This window comes from Theobroma umbraticum, unplaced genomic scaffold (genome assembly GCF_002168275.2).
Source record: "Theobroma umbraticum cultivar Fairchild unplaced genomic scaffold, ASM216827v3 scaffold_20.0, whole genome shotgun sequence".
NCBI lineage: Eukaryota > Viridiplantae > Streptophyta > Magnoliopsida > Malvales > Malvaceae > Theobroma > Theobroma umbraticum.
In genome coordinates this window covers 3,288,447-3,308,461 of record NW_018397266.1, presented here as the reverse complement: position 1 = coordinate 3,308,461, position 20,015 = coordinate 3,288,447, and the positions used below count along the sequence as shown (strand labels likewise).

The window sequence follows — 20,015 nt, the reverse complement described above, 5'->3', positions numbered from 1 at the left end:
ACACTTCCTCTCCCTATCATAAGAACCCCCTTCACAATGTGCAATTTAAGATGATGGACATGGACGAATAAGTCAAAAGTCAAATGCAAAACCCTAATTCATACTTTATATAAACCCTTGTTAATTACCTTTTAGTATTTCAAGCAATCTTCGTTAGAAAAAACCGTAAATGGCTAAGGGACATTCTTTACTAACTTTCTTTAGACTCGTCACTCTTTCCTTTTTGCCCTTTGTTGGCCGTTACCTCTTTGTCGACTACTGCTTTTCTTTTCTTTGCAGTTTGTCGCTTTTCTTTTCTCTACCGTGATTGTGAGCTGCCATTGTCATCATCGTCATTTTTCTTCTCTTTGTCGTGAGCATTTTGCCTCTTCACCGTGAGCATATCTTTTTTTCTTTGTCGTGATTTAGGTTTATAATTATAAATTGTAGTTTGTAATAAGATTATTTGGGTTTATAATTTTGTAGTTTGTAATTGATGCTTGCAACATTATGTTTGCAATATTTTATAAATTGTAGTTTGTAATTAGATTATTTGTTTGGGTTTATAAATTGTAGTTTGTAATTGATGCTTGCAACATTGTATTTATCCGAACCCCCCATGTACCTTACGTTTTTATAGTGTTATAGATGTTATAAATATATTTAAACTCATTTAAAAGTTTTAATTAGAAAAAAATGTGATTTGGTAGGAAATCGTTCCTCATACGGAAACTCTTCATGACTTGCATATTGAGAGGATTTCCACCAAATTGCCCTATTGTCAATTACTATTAAATTTTAAAATTAAATTAAACTTGAATAATCAATTATTATTAAAATTTAAGGTTCATTGAACTGTTATAAAACATTAGTATTTCCTTTTGTTTCTTTTTATAGTATTTTCAACATTTGTATTAATCTTTTTCAAATCATCAAATGTCAAAATTAACTAGGGCATGTATCAAGTCCTGAGTGGACCAAAAGTCAACCAAATGTTGTTACTATATCCCTTTCACTAATATATAATTTTTTAAATATTATTAAAAACAAAGTAAATAATAAAAATTTAAATCATATTCGATTAAGAAAAAGTTAATAATTAAAATTTAATACTTGAGAAGTAATAATTGCGACGTAGTCTGTCTAATGGAGTCTAGAAGAAACTTTGTGGAGATGGAATGGGTGAGGTTGATTACAGGAATGGACTCTTGTTTAATTGTGGATGCAGTGGGACAAGCTGGTTGACTTGCAGTATTGTGGAAAAAAGGTATGGATATTATTATTAAATCTTTTTATAAAAATCATATTGATTCTGAGATTGCATGGGGAGAATTGGAGGTTGACAGGATACTATGGTTACTCAAACGCATTGGAAAGATGGAAGAGTTGGGATCTTCTTAGATTACTGAGTTCACAGTCATAGATCCCATGGCTATGCTTGGGTGACTTTAATGAAATTATATTTGATTATGGAAAGGAGGGTGGTACAGAGAGATCAGAAATACAAATGAGGGAGTTTAGAGATGTTTGTGCTGAATGTGATTTGGGAGACTAGGGTTACTGGGGTTCACTGTATACATGGTGGAATAACAAAGAGGAAGAGGAATTTATCAAATGCAGACTTGATAAGGTAATGGCGTCAATTCCATGGTGTGATAAATTTCCTCTTGTGGCAGTCTTTAATGAAGTGGTGGGCGCATCAGATCACTTGGCTTTAAGGGTCAATTTGTTTCATGTCAAGAATGTTAGATGGAAGAGGAAGTTTCATTTAGAAGCAACTTGGGTACATGATGTAAGTTTGGAGATATTAATTTTAGAAGATTGGCGTAGTATGGATCATGGCCCTGAAGATTTTATGGGAAACTTGGAGAGAAGAGAAAATGAAGATGTTTAAAAGTAATCCTTTGAATGAGGTACACATAAAAATTTCGAAAAAGGCAAAAGAGCTTCAACATGTTTGTGATTTGATGGCTCCAATAGGGATGATAATAGGTATCCTATTATAGGGTATTTGCGGATACCCAACTTAATTATATAAGGTTAAATTACTCTTTAATTAGGTTTGAGATGAGTTTGGATAGTAATTTCACTATCTATATTGGGTTCGGGTAGAGTTTGGGTACCACCCCTTTGCTACCCAATACTTGAATTTGATTATATTTTCTTTTTAATTTCATGTAATTAAAGATAAATCTATACTGTTAATTAACCTAATTTATGAAACCATGATTATTAATTAACTTGTAATGTGTTTTAATAAATATACTCTATGTATTATATTAATTTATAAGGAATATAATTACTATTCTATATATATGTTAAATATAAATACATTTACTTTTTATTTTGTGTTAATAGTACCAAATTATAATTTATAAAATTATTTATTATAATATATATACCTAAAGCGAATTGGTGAGATTAGAATAGTTTTGTAACCTACTTAGTTTTTTCTTTAATTTCATGTAATTAAAGACAAACTCATATAGTTAATTAAACTTGTAATATTGTTATCTTATTGTAAATTTGTAATGTTGTTTAAGTTGTAGTTTGGATATTTGTTTTTAGTTATTTAAATTGATATTTGAGATATTTATTTTTTAGTATTTAAATTTAAATTTTATTATTTGTGTGCTTTTATAAATCTAATTATTAGTAAATTATATTGAATATAGATGAAAAATATTATTATATATGGATACGGATTTATTTTTGGGTAATTAGGTGCCTATAGAAAGCATTTAATAATTTTTTAAAATTACTGAGTATTTAAATGAGTTTGGGTAATTATCGAGTAATAAGTATGTATTAGGATTTGGGTTAAAGTAATAAATTTAAAAATATTCAAGTAGTTGTAGGTTTTGGGTATCCTATTTATTAATGTGGTTAGAGTGTCTTAAAAAATTAATGGGTACCCTAAGCGTTTGTCACGGACAGCAGTTCAGCACATTAGAGGTGGCCTGAGGGTGTTTCGAAGTACCGATATATGGGGGAGTATTGCTGGGAGAGAACCCCCACTGGTTAGCAGAAGACAGGTGCAGGGTGCCCAGCAGGGGCGCGCAGCACAGACCCTTGGGCGAGCCAGCCTGCGCAGAGCCAGGCAAACTGCGCTCGGGTGGCCCAGGCGCGTCGGCCCACACAACAGGGGTGTGCGGCATGCAAGTCGAGGGCCACAGGCCCGCACAGCATGGGCACGTGACACGAAAAAGCTCTAGGTGCGCTGGCCCCCAAGCAGGTGGGTGATGGGCACGTCGGCCTGCATGGCACCCAAACAGATTGCCCGCGCGCGGCCCGCACGCACCAACGCTCAGACACACAGCCTGTGCGTCGCCAGATCCACCAAGAGGCCAAAAATGATACCGGCCCACTACACCAACCCTTTTAATGGCTTGAGCTACTGAAATTTTAGTTTCCCTCTTAAAAATGTTTGGAGGGAATTATTTTGGAGGAAACTCTTTTGGAGGGAACTCTTTTAAAGAGAAATTGGCTATAAATAAGTCCTTGTAGTAATGTCATAGAATACAATTCTTAACCTTTCTTTTTCACTCTCAAAAATTCTGCAGCCCTTTCCTCTCTTCCCTTCTCTTTTCCGCAAGTTTGCTTGCTGGCTTGAAGCCTACTGTGTGCGTATGCGTGTGACGGTTGACCGAAAAGCAATGTGCTGAGTGTGAGTGTGCTGAGTGCTTGCTGGACGGGTAATGAGCACTAAGTTTGATTTGGGTTCTAGTATCGAGATAAAAGGTCAAACTCAAGACCGCACGGTGGGTGGTTTGAAGAACCACCCCGTGGCACGTTGACTTCCTTAGGCTCCAACCTTTGATCTTGTAGAGTTCAAAAGTAGGCAAGATGAGCTAAACAAGTTAGTCAAAGATGAAGAATTGATGTGGAAACAAAAGGCAAGAGTGGATTGGCCCCAAAATGGTGACAAAAATATGAAGTTTTTTCATCACAGAGCAACAGAAAGAAGGAAGAAGAATACCATTTAGGCATAAAAATAGATAATGGAGAGTGGGTGGAGCGGCAAAAAGATGTGCATATGGAGATTAATGAATTCTTTTCAAAGTTGTGTGCGACATCTCAACCTTCTTTGATTGATGAAGTGTTAGATAGAGTGCATTCAAGAGTTGATGATGGGATGAATGAGAGATTCATAGCCGAAATTAGAGGAAGTAAAGACTGTATTGTTTTAGGTGAATCCTTTGAAGGCTTCAGGACTCGATAGGTCGCCTGCTTTGTTCTTTCAAAAATATTGGCATGTTTTAGGGGATGAAGTACACAAATTTGTTGTCGATTGTTTAGATGGAAGAATTGATCTTGGTGAGTTTAATTACAAATTCATTTCTCCGATCTCGAAAATATGTCAACCTGAACAAGTAAGTCAATTCAGACCCATCAGTGTATATAATGTGATTTATAAAATTGCATCAGAAGTGCTCTCTAATCGGTTGAAAGTCTTACTCCCATGTATTGTATCTAAGAATCAAAGTACTTTTGTGCCTAGAAGCCTAATATCTGATAATGTGCTAGTGGCGTACGAGAGCACTCATTACTTGCATAACAAAAGACAGGGGAAAGTGAGTAATATTATAATTAAATTAGATATGACTCATCAATGGTAATTCAAAAGATATAATTATTCTTTCGAGAGGCCTTCGTTAAGGAGAGTCGTTATCACCGTTCCTGTTTGTCCTTGTTACAAAAACATTCTCAACCATGTTGTCCTTGGCTAAAAGTAACAAGAGCATTTCGGGAGTGGAGGTAAGTAGAGGTGGTCCCAATGTTACCCATTTATTTTTTGTTGATGACAGTTTGATTTTTGGAAAGCCAAAGTTGCAGGAAATTTTGGCATTGAAGCATTCGGGAAACATTTGGTGGAGAGTCAAGAACTTGTTAAGAATTTGTATTTTCTGGACATTATGGAAGGCACAGAACATCTTAGTTTTCAAGTAGGAAATAATGCACCCATTAGCAGTGATTGAGCTGGGTCTTAACATGGAATGGCAATTTAGTGAGGCAAATATGTCCACAAGAGTTAATCAACATGGGGCGGCGAATGCTGTGCGCAAATAGAGGAAGCCCACTAGTATCAAAGTTAATGTCGATGTTGCCATTTTTAAAGCTAACCAAATGGTGAAAGTTGGCGCGGGTTTCATAGTTAGGAATAACTACGGTATAGTGGTGCTTTTTGGGTTGAATGTTTATTCACAAGAGTTGTCCATTGTAGAAGTCGAGCTGAAAGGCTTTATCTGGGGCATTGTTTATATGCGATCAGCAGCAATTAAGGCTAGATGAGGCAGAGATGGATTGTCAACAAGTTGTCAAAGGAGGTGGGTGATAGGTGCGGTACGAGCAGATTAAGCCATATAGTTGAGGATTGCTGCACGTTAACGGAAAAGTCTCCTTGCAAACAAATTAATTATTGTTTAAAGGATGTAAATCAAGCAGCTTATACAATTGCACATTATGCTAAGCATACTTAGGAGGGTATCTTATTATGGGATAATTGTATGGAGTTGCTGTCCAGTGTTAGTTGAGTTGCTCGTCAGGATGAGGAATATATTTGTGTTCTATTGATGTTAATTGAATTAAAATGAGTGTATATTAGGTAGGGTACTCTTTTTTTTCTTCTTGTGCGTTTTTTGTCCAACTAGATTTTACCATTGTGGAGTTATTATGAGTCACTGAGACTGATGTAATGATTTCATGATTTGGTCTTTACTGAAATGCGCCTTATTTTAAAAAAAAAAAAAAAATCAAAGTAAAAATAAAAAAAAAGTCCAAAAAATGTTATGAGGGGCTAGACCGTCAATCCACTTGCATTATCTTCCTTCTTGCCTCTTGGTTTAAAAGACGCAGTAGTCACGGCTAGCATAACATTCCATTTTTCCGCCTTAAATGGCAGCAGCCACAGCTCTCCATCTATACCGTACGTCGCTGCCCACCCATAATCTATTCATTACCAAATCACGACCGCCCATTCGGCCAAGTATCACCTGCTACGCTCCGTACTCCATAAACAAGGTCAGTGACTTCATTTTCTTAACGGAAATTTTCAAAAGAATTTTCCTTTTCTTTTTGATAGCACATACGTATAATTTCTGAGGAGTGTTTTTTTTTCCTGGGTTGGGGTTGGGATTCAGTGTAAGAGGGACTATGTAAGCGTAATGATAGTGCCAACGGGAGTGGGCGCCAGCATTGGAGGGTTTGCTGGCGATGCTCTGCCTGTTGCTCGCGCCTTATCCTCCGTCGTTGATTGTCTCATTTCACATCCTAACGTAAGACTTTTCTTTTTTCTTTTTTTTAGCGCTAGAAATAAATTTAATGCTAATGTAGAGGTATGGAATTATTTATTAAAATTCTGCAGGTTCTTAATGCGGCAATGTTATACTGGCCCATGCCTAATGTAATGTACGTTGAAGGTTATGCGCTGGACAGATTCGCACAAGGCTTATGGGCTCTGCAACCTGTTCATCAAAACAAGGTTTTTTTTTACCCAATTCTCAAATACTCATGCCTAGCTTGTTTTAATCATGCCCCTTTCAAGTTCAATTGTCACATTTGAGTTTCTTGGTATGCAAATTAATAAAGAACTTTGAATTTGTTTAATCATAATATTAAAACTTTAAAACAGATGTTCAGTAATTTTTAATGCTAAACATTCATATAGAACTGGAAAAAGTAAGAGTTTAGACTTTTGAGTGTTCACAATAAAAAAACACATAATTTTGGGACATTTTAAAAAGAAAGATGACTATTCAATTTGAGATGGGATATAATAAGCATTATAACTCTGATATGTTCTATATCTGGTTGTTGTTAGTGGCTAGCATTTAACTGTACTGAGCTTTGATTTGATGCAGGTGGGATTGGTTCTTGATGCTGGCATAGAAGAGTACCTTCGAATCCGCCATTTGCAAGTGGCTGACGCCTCAAGGGCTTCCCTTGGATTGCCAGTTGTTGAATATGTTGTCACTGACACCCCATTACAGGTACCAATTTGATTTTGCTTTGAAGAGATATTTAGGTGTTGAACTTAATCTGCCATTTGTGAAAATGAAAAATAAAAAGTTTCAGGCTCAAATGTTTTAGGGATAATTTTTGTGCTGATTCGTTGTGTCAGCTGAAGGTTGGAGTTGGCATGTCACTGTGTAATATTGTTGTTGTTGATCTTAGTTGGAGAAAATTTGACTTTATAAAGTTGAAAGAAGAGAATAATTTGATGTTCTATAAACTAAAACAAGTTTTGCAGGTGGAAAAGTGGGTCAATCCAACAACTGGGCAATCAACAGGTAGGATTAAACACCCTAATTCTTTACTGCAGGCTGTTAAGAACTTAGTCAAACGATCGCAAGTGGATGCTGTTGCGGTTGTTGGGCGTTTCCCAGATGATGAAGTTGATGATCTTGATGACTATAGACAAGGAATTGTAAGGCAATTATTCTTCTCCTTGACATTGTGAGTAAGGTGTAAAGAATCTATTATGTTTACCATTTGGAAGTTCTGGTATATGTGCACAAAGAAGGTGGAAGTTTCTGTGATTTTTTTCTTTGCTGAAAACTCCAACTTTGCAGCTGCAATCAGTTGTTTTGTTTATAAATTTATTCAAATTACCTGAGAATTAGCATGGTTTGAAGTCTTCTAAGTAGTTTTGATATTTTTGGCTTTTGAATGTCACAGATAAAAGAATAGATGCTAGTAATGCTGCTCTTTTTCCCTTTATTCTCAACTTTCTTTTTGTCTTGTTAGTAAGTCGTTGGTGATTTGATTTGCATTGGAATTAATTTTAAATGATCTCTCTGTACCCATGAGCTTAGCTTGAGACATGGCTATATTTGCCTTACACTTACAAAGTGTATTAAGTTAAATAAGCATTATTGATGTTTAACATGTACTCTCAAACAATAACACTCCAGTGATAGTATAAAAATCTGTATGAATATCTCCAAAATCTCAAGAATTCTCAAAGTCTAAATATCAAAATATCCAAAAGTCAACATCTCATAAATCAGAACCTGCTAGAAAGTGAAAGAACATAGGTTTTTCATAAGCTAAACCCTAATAGTTGAGAAATAAGCAAAATATGAACTAATAAAATAACCCAAATTATCTAAAATATCTTAAATTTATGTAAAATAATTACAATTAAACCCATAAAATATTAAATAATTTTATTCTTCAAATGGCTTGCCTTCCATCCTGCATGGATCATTCTTGTATGTGGTTTTCTCTTGTTAAGTTCAATTAGCTACCAATTCCTTTTTCATGTTTAAATTAAAAGGGATGGCAGATACTGCTAATGCCACTTATGAAGGTTGATACGGTTTTGATTTGGTTTTTATTTGACTCTTTATCATGCACACGCTTCCAGGGAATAGATATATTGGCTGGAGTGGAGGCAGTAATAAGTCATCTTGTGGTGAAGGAATTTCAGATACCTTGTGCACATGCGCCTGCACTATCTCCCCTTCCCTTGACCTCATCGCTTAGCCCAAAATCAGCTGCTGAGGAGGTTTGTGAAGCTTGAGGAAAAGAAGTTTTGCTCTCTCCCTTTCTACATGTGCGTGTGCATGTTTATGTGTGACTGGGTGTTTTCTTTTTCATTTTTCTTTCGTGGGTTTGGCATGTGAACTTAAGTACAGCATAAGCCATTTCTTACTATTCTTGAGTAACATATCTTCTTAGAAAAACATGCTATCTTTAGGAGCTGTCCTCTTCAAGATGTTAATTATTTCTTGCTAATCAATTTAAAGAACTAAGCCCTTAATTGGTGGTTGTTTTTAACTTACAGAAGCCAAAAACAAGTAGCAAAAGTAACAGTCAAATGGAGCCTGAATTATTAATAAATAAACTAAAATAGATGGCAAAAGGGCCAAAATACATTGTGGATGGAAATATTTTGAAGGTTGATTGATGAAATATTCATTGATTAAGCCAATAAAAATTAGAAAAGATGAAAAAGGGTGTATGCCATGTTCACAGATTTGAGTAACAAAGCTTATGAACGCTATTGTCTTTTGATGGCATCAATAAGTTTCTTTTTCTTAGTAATTGGAATAAGGGAGGGTTTGAAAGCATAATGCTATAACATGGGAAATAAATAAATAGATTAGACAATGCAAAAGAAAACATATGGTGGATTATTCTGCCAATTTCTGTGTGAATATTCATGGATACAAACTTTTCACAAACACATGTATGCATGCAGGAATGCACTCTCCTGCACACTTTTATGCTTATGTCTATTCCAATCCTTTTGAATAGATAGGATACTCATTTTTGCCATGTGTGCTTGCGGGGCTAAGTAACGCACCACAGTACTTGGTTAAAAACCCTGAATTCTTGGAGAAGGGTTGTATCTTGGCAAGTGATGTTGACAGCGTTATTCTTCCAATAGATGCTTGTGCAGGAGATGCTGCTCTTGCTTTTGCAAGAAACAAGAAAAATAAGGTACTAATTTGAAGGCAAACTTTTTATGTTTTTCCTTTTCTGGTTCAAAATGGCTGGCAAATTCATTAAAGAGAAATATGCTTTAGCATTTTTGGTATCTTACTTTTTTGATCAACCAAAACATCTTCTAATTTTAACCATGATAATTTTAATTAGCTTCAATTAAAATATAATGACAGTCCTTCTTTCTTCTCTCCCCTCCCCTTGTCACCCCTTTCCAGCCTCTAATAATCTGTGTGGAGGAAAATGAAACAGTTCTGAATGACACTGCAGATAAACTTGGGATCAAAGTGGTATGCATCTAATTCTTGGCTCAATTTTTTTGTTTTCAATTTCTTTCTGTTTTCATTCAATAGTTTTCTTTAGAGAGGTTTTTGATAGAAAGGATGCTCATATTAACAGCCTCTTTCTGTTTTAACTGCCTGGTTTAATTTCTGGTTCAGTAGCTAGGTATTCAGGTTTGGGAATTAAAGGTGGTTGTAGAGGTTCCTTGGGGTGACTCAAGGCACATGTTCTAAACTATTCTTTCGTGTGCCTTGAACTCATTAAACAGCAGATTTTGTGCATTTGCATAAAATGTTGTGGTGTCAGATTTTGCAATTAATTTAAATGCAAAATTTTATTTACTTCTTGAGAAGTGCCATGTAAGCTGTATAACCTTGGAAAGCTTTATAAGCCTAATTTGCAACATTTTAAACAGTTCATGGATCATGTAATATCGATATTTACTATCATAGTTATGTTTTAGTAAATACATCATGGTTGTGTTTGGAACTTGAATGTTAAATGGAGGATTTGGATTTCAAATTAGTGTAAACTTGTGCACTTATGATTATATTTTCAAATATGTGGTTTGTTACATCTCTATTAAGTAGTGAATTTGCCTTTCAAAAAAAAAAATAGTGAATTGGAAATGGTTGGATAATAAAGTGAATTTGAAATTCATCTCATGCTCTCACAAATAGTACTTCGGTATTTTTAAATCTTTTACAGTCGATACATAATATGTGTAGTCATCATCACATTTTCTGTAACAAATAAAATCCAAATTCATGTTGTAAAATAAGGCATATAAGTCTTTCATTAGCTTAGTTTAATATGCCTCCTTCAGTTTTAATTGCCTCCATCAACCTTACAACAGTGGTGAGTTATTGTCTCTAGAAACACCTATTGTTGAAAAAGATTGTTTTCCATTGAGTTTGCTTCTCTAAAGTTAAGGAAAGAAACCTTCTCAATCCTTTGAGTGCATAATTTTATTCTGTTAAACAAGGCAAACTAGTTTCAGGGTTTATCAAAATTTATTCTGATGAAGATTTTTTTCCTTGAAATGGAAAGAGAGATGCATTAAGAAGCCATCATTTGTTTACAAATCAAGTGCAAGCATTTCAATCAGTTAATGCAGTGGAATCATAGTTAGTGTTAAAATCAAAAGCATAAACACTTGATAACAATAGCAATGACATCTTTTGTGCAGGTCCAGGTCTCAAACTATTGGGAAGCTATAGGTGTTATTGCAGCTCATAAGGCAGGAATAGACCCAAATTCTCTCCGTAGAAACAGAATTGATAACATTAACTGCTCTTCCATTGTCCCGGCTAATGGCTTTGCAGTTTCAAGAGCTACATCCATCACTTAATCATAAAAATATGGACAGTGTTCGTTGAAAACTGAAGGTATGTGTTGAATGAAGCCATCATTTTTTGATTCATATCACACTTGGTACAAGAATTTTTGTTTCTTTCCAGCATCTTTTGGGTGTGACCTCAATTGAATATAAAATATTCGTAGGTTGAAAATTTTTATTGTTACATGTATGATACAGTGATATTTGTTTGCCAAAAATAATGTCCAAGTAAATTCAACGTGCTGAAACGTTTATGGTTTGGTTGAAAGGTGATTCAATATTCATGCTATCAAGTCATGTGAGTTGGTAAGAAGCACCGTGATTGGCTTTTGCAGCTCCAAAGTTGAATCTGAAGCTATCACTTTGGAAGCATCATTGCAATTTGACAGGAAGTACCAATATTCAACCACTGGTGAGAGGTTGTTGAGAAATGTTGTTCTGTTTATGATGGAACATAAAACTGTAAGTCAATGCAACGACTGCCTTATACTGGTTAGTAAAATAGTTTAACTTGATGAAGATGCAGTATACTTTTTTTTCTTTTATCAGATTGGCTTAATACTTATGCTATGATTGTTTCCAGAGGCAGCAGTGCCTGTGACAAAGCTTATATGATACTGACCCTGCATAGAATTCAGACCGTAGGGTTTAACCACAGCTATTGCCTTTACAAAGTAGCTAAAGCCCAGATATTTTGGTTTGTCCTCTGCATTATGGTCATGTAGAACGATTAAGGCAGCACTTTGGAATTAGGATATATAATACATTACAAGCATCTAAAGTATTTCAAATATATTGTTCATAAGCTTGCTTTTTCAGAAGAGAGGGTAACCTAGTTAGGGTTCAACAAATCTCCTAATATGGAAATTTAAATATTTGAAAATTTCAACCATGTTGATGTAAGTGATTACATTGTCAATGGCAGCTAACATCGCCCTTTGACAGTATACTAGAAAACTTATATGATTTACATATCTCAATTTTATTGATAATTTTTCAGTGTTTTGAATATTAGATTGGATCTGTGGATGGGAACGGTTCAATTGGAAATCGTTGCCTTATTTGGTTATGAAGGAGTAACTAAACTAGAGGGATGTCAAACTGGTCAAGAATCGACCAATCCTCTGATAAAACCGGATAGAACTGGATTTGTATCAATTTTAGTCAATTAGCAGGAGATACATGTGTTTCGCCTGAAAACCACAAAATTCTTCCTTGGTTTCAGTTTCTACTCCTTTTTCTCTTCCTTTGGAGTATTTCCTGTGCTTCACGTGCTCCAAAACAAATTAAAACAATTAGTATTTGATCAACACAAGCTAAAATAAACAAGAAATCAAATCAAAATCAAACTAAATAATCAAACCTAAGAACATTAGGTGTTAGTAGGCATTCAAGTCATCGATATAAACAGTAATTATGACAAATTCAAATCCAAATCTTTTTATAAAAATACATAAAGATATAAAATTATTTTTATAGCATTCTTTCAACAAATATTTATTAAGATGATTCACTAAGAAAATTATAATACACGCGTACAAATTGTTTTAATCCATATAAGTATTTATTTAATTTCATTGAATAAATTATTCAAGAATTATATGTTTCAAGCAATTTAAATCCTTCAAGGATTTTGATATAGATATTGATATCAATTGAGCCATAAGAATAGGTTGTAGTTACATTCATTAGACATGTTTCAATCTACTCATACATTGCCAGATTAATTAAATATAGAAATGCAATTGCGTAGGTCTTTGGGTAAACTTTTATGCAACAAGTCGTGTTTTATATTTCACAATTTCATTTTTTTTATTTTCTTTTCTCATAAATACCCATTTAGATCTTACTCATTTTATATTATTTGTTGTATGAATTATAAGTTTAAAAATTTCTCGTTTTGCAAATGAATTCAATTCACATCGGCTAATCATTTCTATTATTGACATTTATTTCATTCCAATTTCATCTTTTTCCTGTCATGATATAATTTATTGAGATTCCTATATTTTTATTGATTTTAGGTACATAATTTTTTTTTGGAATTCTATTAATTATGTTAAGGTCTTTTATGGAGTTTTTGTTTCCTATTTTTGAGCATCTTGAATATTTGTTCTTTTTTTTTTCAAGAATCTTTATTTTCTGAACCAGTCTTTCACACTTGTGGCACGCCTCCTTAGATCGAGAACTTTTTAATTAATAAAAAAATTAATAAAATTATATAATAATAATTTTAAAAATTAATTAAGGATAAAATTATATTTTTACCCTTACCATATCATCAAGTTAATGGATATGCTAACGGTTGACGAACAGTTATGCCTTTGTGTCTAACGAAAAATATTTTTTTAAATGAAGTGTCCATTTTGAAAGCCAATAAACTTCCGTGTAATTTCGATCAAAACTTATAAAATAAAAATATTCATATTATGAGAATAATGATTAGTATAACTACCACAATTGCAATAATTATATTGATATTTTTCATGTCTATGGCTATAATTATTAAATGATATTGCATTCACTTCAGTTTATAATTTTTCATTAATCGTTTGTTACTTTGTTTAACAACAAAAAGACAAGAAATCCATATTTTGTTAACTACAAAAAGACAAGAAATCCAAAACAAAACATATTTTTGATTATCCAAGTACAATATTTTCCACTTATTACAAAAATAGATATCATATAGGGTCAATTTCATATGCTTAATTCAAAATATTTTATATAAAATTTTATAATATCAAAAATAGATTTACATATGTTACGTAAATTCATAGTTAGAATTCAACAAAAAAATCATATTCTAAAATTAGAACAAAGATACTATATATAACATATATTTTAATACTCAAGCTGATTTAACAAATCAAGTGAAAACATATGATAAATACTACAAAATAGTAAAATTTATATTAAGGTTTATTTTTAGAGAATGAAAACACCAAAAGGGAATCAACAAAAAATTGATGTATTGTGTAAAACATATTCCAACATCAGAATAAAAAGATCATATATAATTATATCTATTTATGTGCTCAATCTTATTTAATAAATCAAGGATTAAAATATAACACATACTATATGATAGCAAATTCTCATTTCAATTTAATAAATAAAAGAACAAAATATTATACATACTATATGATAGCAAATGCACATTAAAGTTAATTTTTAGAGATGAAAACTTCAAAAAGATATCAAGCTATTGACTTGATTTGCTAAAATCTAAAAATTAAAAACTAACTATTAAAATCTTTTTAAAGCTTGAAAAAATAAAATTTTGACTATAATAATAAAAACTAAATGATATCAAAAGTTGAAAGATTTGAGAATCTTATTGATAACGTGCTATATAATAAAGTATTAAGAAAATTAAAAATCTTATTTTGAATGTATATTTACAAATGAGGTGGAGGTTATCTCTATAAGATTTACGAGATAAATATAATCAAATTTAAAAATTCAAATCAAATTGCACTATTAAGTTAATTTGATCTGCTAGGTTGTTTGACCTATCTAAATTGCTTGGTTTAGTCTGAACATTTGGACCGGACATTCATATATATTCATAACAATTTTTCTTTTTTTTAATCTGATTTTGTTATTTCCATGTGATTTAGCTTATCCAATTTGGCACAAAATGATAATGTAAAACGTCATTGCAGAGGTTTATTAGAATTTAAAGACAAAATAATCAAGAATGTATTATTTATGTAATGTTGATAATCAAAATGTTATTTTTTTATGTTTCAAATTTTGATGAAGAAATTAAAAAATCTCAAAATTAGATTAGGTGACTGACAGGACAATTTACCCAAAAACTATATGCATGGGTGAAGCCTAAAGGTGATGGAAAAGTTTATAAAACTCAAAAAAAAAAAAAAAGAAAGAACCCAGCATTATAAAATTAAGAATTATTATTAATTTGTTCAGACAAAAGAAGGTTTGATAAGTTTGCTATGAATATAGATAGGTGGTTATCATATCATGTGTAATGGTTGTTGAATTATCCGTGAAGGATAATTAGCTGCTTCGAAACATTGTCAATGGTCGGCTGCTGTCAGAAAGTCCACGTGAATGGCCTGTCAGTGGAGCAGTTTTAATTTCCAGCGTACACAAAACTAAAGATGTCGCATGGGACAACAGGATAAAGAGAAGTTGAAGATATATATTGGGTTAGGTTATTGCGAGGGAATGCTTAAACTACCAATCAAAATGTTAACACACCTGCAGTCTTCACAGCGGAAGGTCATGTGAGTGAAAGCGAACAGTATAATACTGACAGTGTTAAGGAATTTTTCTTTTCCTTTTGGCACAGCATAATAAAGGAGTTTGAGCAGTATTTCATCTATATAATTATTAGTTAATCAGGAATCTTCAAGGAATAACCAGAGGCCCTTGGATTTTTTATATTAAGTTTACCGAGGGTTTTGTTCAAGGCCATTGTATCTAACTTAATTACTTTTCTATAGTATCCGTTAAATAAAATTCTCCATCTTATTCAATACGTCTTTTCTGTAAAAAAAAAAAATTATGGATTAATAATGCAACCAAATTTTAAATTAATTAATCAATTATAATTTCAATACAAAGATGACAAAACAAGCAAGTTCTGTTGATTCATTTTAGAATTCAAATAATCTCAACTTTGGATTGTTTTGGATTTGGATAAATTTTAAATTATTTATAATATAATTATTTCAACATAATTTTCAAATTCAATTTTTTTTCTCGGTTTGAAGCATTTTAAATTTGAATCATTTCGAATTAACTTATTTTTAAATTTAAATATTTAACTTTAGTCTGAGTTTGAATTTAAGCCTTGTCAAATGAGTTTTTGGATTCATTCTGCTAGCTTTAAATCAACATACCATATAAATCTACTAAATGGATTAATTTAGGATTTTCGTTTCTCCAATACGAATTAATGTTCATTAATATCCAAAAAAGAAATTAATTTTTTTTTAATAAGAGTGAAGGATTCTAATCAGCAGCCATGATTAGAAAGTTGATAATCATTACTGTGAGGAACCTGAGCTGATACAAATATTCCGTGATGCTCTCTCTGAAAAAAAATCCCATGAAGAATCAGCTCGTACGGAAGAGCTAAACAGAGAGTTCAACTTTATTCGCAAAAAACGATACTTGTGGATTAGAAGAAGAGGAGGACATTGGTTGAATATACCTATGATATGCAGAGACAACAGACAAGAAAATAAAGGGACTGTTTGTTCAGATATATTAAAGTTATTCGTTAAAGGAAAAGATAAAACAACCATCAGTCAACGCAAAAACATGTGATAGTGCCAACCCCCTTTGGCGACGACCCCCATTCTCACCGATGGAGATGGCCCATCATGCAATTATTTACCAACTTAGCCTTACATGCAGAGGGACGAAACTCTATGGAGGTATAAGTTTAAGTTCATTTTATTAGAGAGGAAATGAATCTGAAAAAGGATGGGAGTAGAGTGACTGTTGGTGAAGGACAAAGACTTATACTTAACGGCAACTAACAAACACATGCCAAGAAACGAAAAGATTGTTCAAACTTTCCTTTGCCTTCTCGAGTGTGCAATCAGGCACGAGCAAATTAACCACCGGTCAACTCAACCCTTTTGTCTTTGATTTTCTCTTTAGCTACAATAGCTTTATCTCTATACTTATTACAACATCAACCCTTAATATACTCTCTTTATATCTTATACAATTCCTCTTCTTTTCCTTTGCGCTCTTCCTTTTCTTTCTTTCCATTGCCATTTTGATTTATTAGGGTTAAGGGGGTAATTAGTTGTACTGGAGGCAATGAGGAAACCGTGCTGTGATAAGCAAGACACGAATAAAGGGGCATGGTCCAAGCAAGAGGATGAGAAGCTCATAAATTACATTCAGAAACATGGCGAAGGTTGCTGGCGAACTCTCCCCCAGGCTGCAGGTACGTAACTCAATGGACAAAAAAAAAGTGAAAAACCAAATTAGAACACTTGTTTATGAGAAAAATTGTGAAAAACGAGAAAAAAAATATTGTTCTTCTTCCTTAACCTTGTTCATTCAATTGGTTTAGGCCTTCTTCGCTGTGGTAAAAGTTGTAGGCTGAGATGGATAAACTATCTAAGGCCTGACCTTAAAAGAGGCAACTTTGCTGAAGACGAAGAGGATCTCATTATCAAGCTTCATGCACTCTTAGGCAACCGGTACGAATACGATATTCTCAACATCGTAGCTGCTATATATATATATATATATATTTCCGTTGTTGAAAAGTTTCTCAATTATTTGATTAACCATATAAGAGGGAAAATAACGTAAAAAGTAGGTGCATATTGATTCAATATACAATTAGGAGGAACCCTATTGATTGTACTAGTGGGCATCGCTGTCTCTTCCAGCCGAAATTAATTTTAATTCTCTTGTGTTAAAAGTATTTTCTTTATCTTTTGAAAACCAAGATGGAGTCTCATTAGAGAAATGCAAGTATGATTTTCCTAATAAAAAGGGGAAACTCAAATTAAGATCCAGTAACATAATCAACCCAAAAAAGAGTTTTATTAATGGTCTTCTGTTTGTCAATTCATGTAACAAAAAGCATTAATAGAGCTTTTTTTTTTTCTTTTCCTTTTCCTTTTTATACAAGAGAAATTGCCAATGTGCTTAATGGCATGCATTACGAAGTTATGAATCTCTAACCTGGGTTACACAGCCCGAAACGCTTAAACAATATATAGAGCTTGTTCCTATACTTATGCCTATTATTCTTTTATAGAGTAACAATTATGGTGGAAACGTTTTCAGGTGGTCCTTGATAGCTGGAAGATTGCCTGGACGAACGGACAATGAAGTGAAGAATTATTGGAACTCTCATTTGAGAAGGAAGCTTATGAACATGGGTATTGATCCAAATAACCATCGGTTGAGCATCACTATGCTTCCTCGCCCTCAAAGTCCACATAAATATTCCAATACCAGTGCAACTTCATCTGGTTCTAAAGTCCCAGCAGCTAACAAGAAGAATCCAGCAGTGAAATCGCGATGCGACAATGATCAAGTTTCTGATGCTGCAAGTTGCTTGGAGGATGAGCCATATGGTGAGCTTATCCCTGATCTGAACCTGAACCTAGATCTCACCATCAGTACTTCAGCTCCTAATTCCGTTGCTAAAGTTGAAGAGGAACAAAACCACAAAGAGTGCAACATATCAAAGGACCTGGAATTCTCCCCATCTCCCACACTTGTTCTCTTTCAGTAGTCGATTTGCTTGTCCAAAGGGAGATATAATTTGACAAATTAAAACCCTTAACTAGTTAGGCTGGGTTAGGTTGATGAATTGGATATAGGTCCACATTATCTAAATCTTAGTCATCTCTCCAAGGCATGTGGAAAACCGAAGAAAAAAAGGGTGATGAAAGCTGGAAGCGACAGCTATTGGAGATAATTAATAATTATTCCAAAAAGGAAGGGAAAATAGATACAGATGAACACTTTTGAAACTGAACGCAGTGCTTGGAATCCCTAAAACTACCTAGGCATGATGGTGCATACACACATTGGGGAGAGATTCAAAAGGTGAGTAATCACCGAGCTAACTGGGTAATATTGTTTCCTTGTAAATAAGCTGTACACTAATATAAAATCCATTACATCAACATACATGCATGTAGCAATAATTAAGCGGCGTATGTATGTGCTTTAAACCTGATAGATCTGAGAATGATCTAATTTTATAATTTAATGTTGCTCTCTCTCCTCCTTGTACTGGTTTTGATGCTATTTTTGCATGGGTATGGCTTAATTTGTTCTTTGTAACAAATAATGTATCCACTCTACCAGCTAGGTTGCTGTTCAAATTTCAAAACAAGAACCTTCAGCAATTTGATTACCATGTTGTTATAAATGCTGGAAATAGAGAATCTATTACGTCCACAACAAAATTTTAGTCATGAAGACATCGGAAATGGCCACACGACATGCAAGAGAAAAGGATCTGATGATCTTAGGATATACATTACGATTATATAATTTTGTGGGAGGCCTTTTAATGTCTCTTCAAAGTAAAAAATATGCATTAATCCAAGGATAGTGCATGGAATCAACATATATCTATCCTTATGCTCAGGAAAAACGGAAAATCAATTCCATTCATCCAAAACATGTCTCTACCCTAAGACCATTAATTTACTATGCATATAATATATATATATATATATATATATACACGTTTTATATGTAAAATTAATTCATCATGGAAAATGCATGGTTGGTTGAGGATAACATAACAAGTCGGAGGTGATACAAGGTTTTCCATTAATTTTGCATTTCAAATCCCTGCAATTTCTCTTCAAGTACCAAACGTTCAAAGGACCTTCATGTATGACTGATGTATTCTAACTTCAGCTTCTACACATACCGGGTTACGTACGCACCAGGCCAAACTACTTAAGGTGAGGTCACAATTTCTAAATTTCACGCTTGTCACACAATTCACCCAGGATAATTAAACATTTTTCATGATATATAATTGGGTACTTGACAAGAGTGTTGATCCATCTACCATTCAAATTGAATTTGAGTAAGTCATTTTCAGTCCATTTATAGGTAATTAATCCACTTCACTTTCCCTTCTTTGCCACTTTCTCTCTCTCTCTCTCTCTGTTTTTGAAAATTATGAAGATGCTTTTTTTAAGCTATGGGAAGTAAAGATACTCCACCATCAAAGAAGAAAAGGAATAGGGTACTGGACGCTATACCCACATATAAACGACTATATACTTCCAGTTTCCGAGCATCATTAACCAGTAAAATAGGTAGCCTTCCCAACATAAAAGGCAAGCATAAACATAGACCCAAACCCTGAAACCCATACAAAAATGGCATTGTAGAACCCCTGAAAGATGTGAAAGAAACCTCATAAACTATGAAACAGTAGTGCCCTTATGCATACAAACTAATAGGTTTGCCCTTAGAT

General features: G+C 33.4%; 2 protein-coding genes across 3 annotated transcripts; both read left to right on the top strand.

The window, feature by feature from the left end:
• The first annotated feature begins 5,853 nt into the window (after positions 1-5,853).
• LOC110423410 (uncharacterized) lies at positions 5,854-11,569 on the top strand. Of its 2 annotated transcripts, none has more exons than XM_021437633.2 (10): positions 5,854-6,000; positions 6,120-6,254; positions 6,344-6,460; positions 6,840-6,968; positions 7,301-7,405; positions 8,348-8,488; positions 9,241-9,426; positions 9,648-9,719; positions 10,901-11,099; positions 11,320-11,569. In XM_021437633.2, the coding sequence occupies exons 1-9, from the start codon at positions 5,875-5,877 to the stop codon at positions 11,060-11,062; spliced, it is 1,173 nt and encodes a 390-aa protein (XP_021293308.1). In that variant the 5' UTR covers positions 5,854-5,874; the 3' UTR covers positions 11,063-11,099; positions 11,320-11,569. The 2 variants fall into 2 exon arrangements, with proteins under 2 accessions (XP_021293308.1, XP_021293307.1); XM_021437632.2 differs by having other exon boundaries at positions 7,229-7,405.
• A 5,144-nt stretch (positions 11,570-16,713) lies between these two features.
• LOC110423000 (myb-related protein 308-like) lies at positions 16,714-18,782 on the top strand. The gene is made up of 3 exons (XM_021437080.2): positions 16,714-16,988; positions 17,118-17,247; positions 17,846-18,782. Exons 1-3 carry the CDS (start codon positions 16,859-16,861, stop codon positions 18,297-18,299), a joined length of 714 nt encoding a protein of 237 aa, XP_021292755.1. The 5' UTR covers positions 16,714-16,858; the 3' UTR covers positions 18,300-18,782.
• The last annotated feature ends 1,233 nt before the right edge of the window (positions 18,783-20,015 follow it).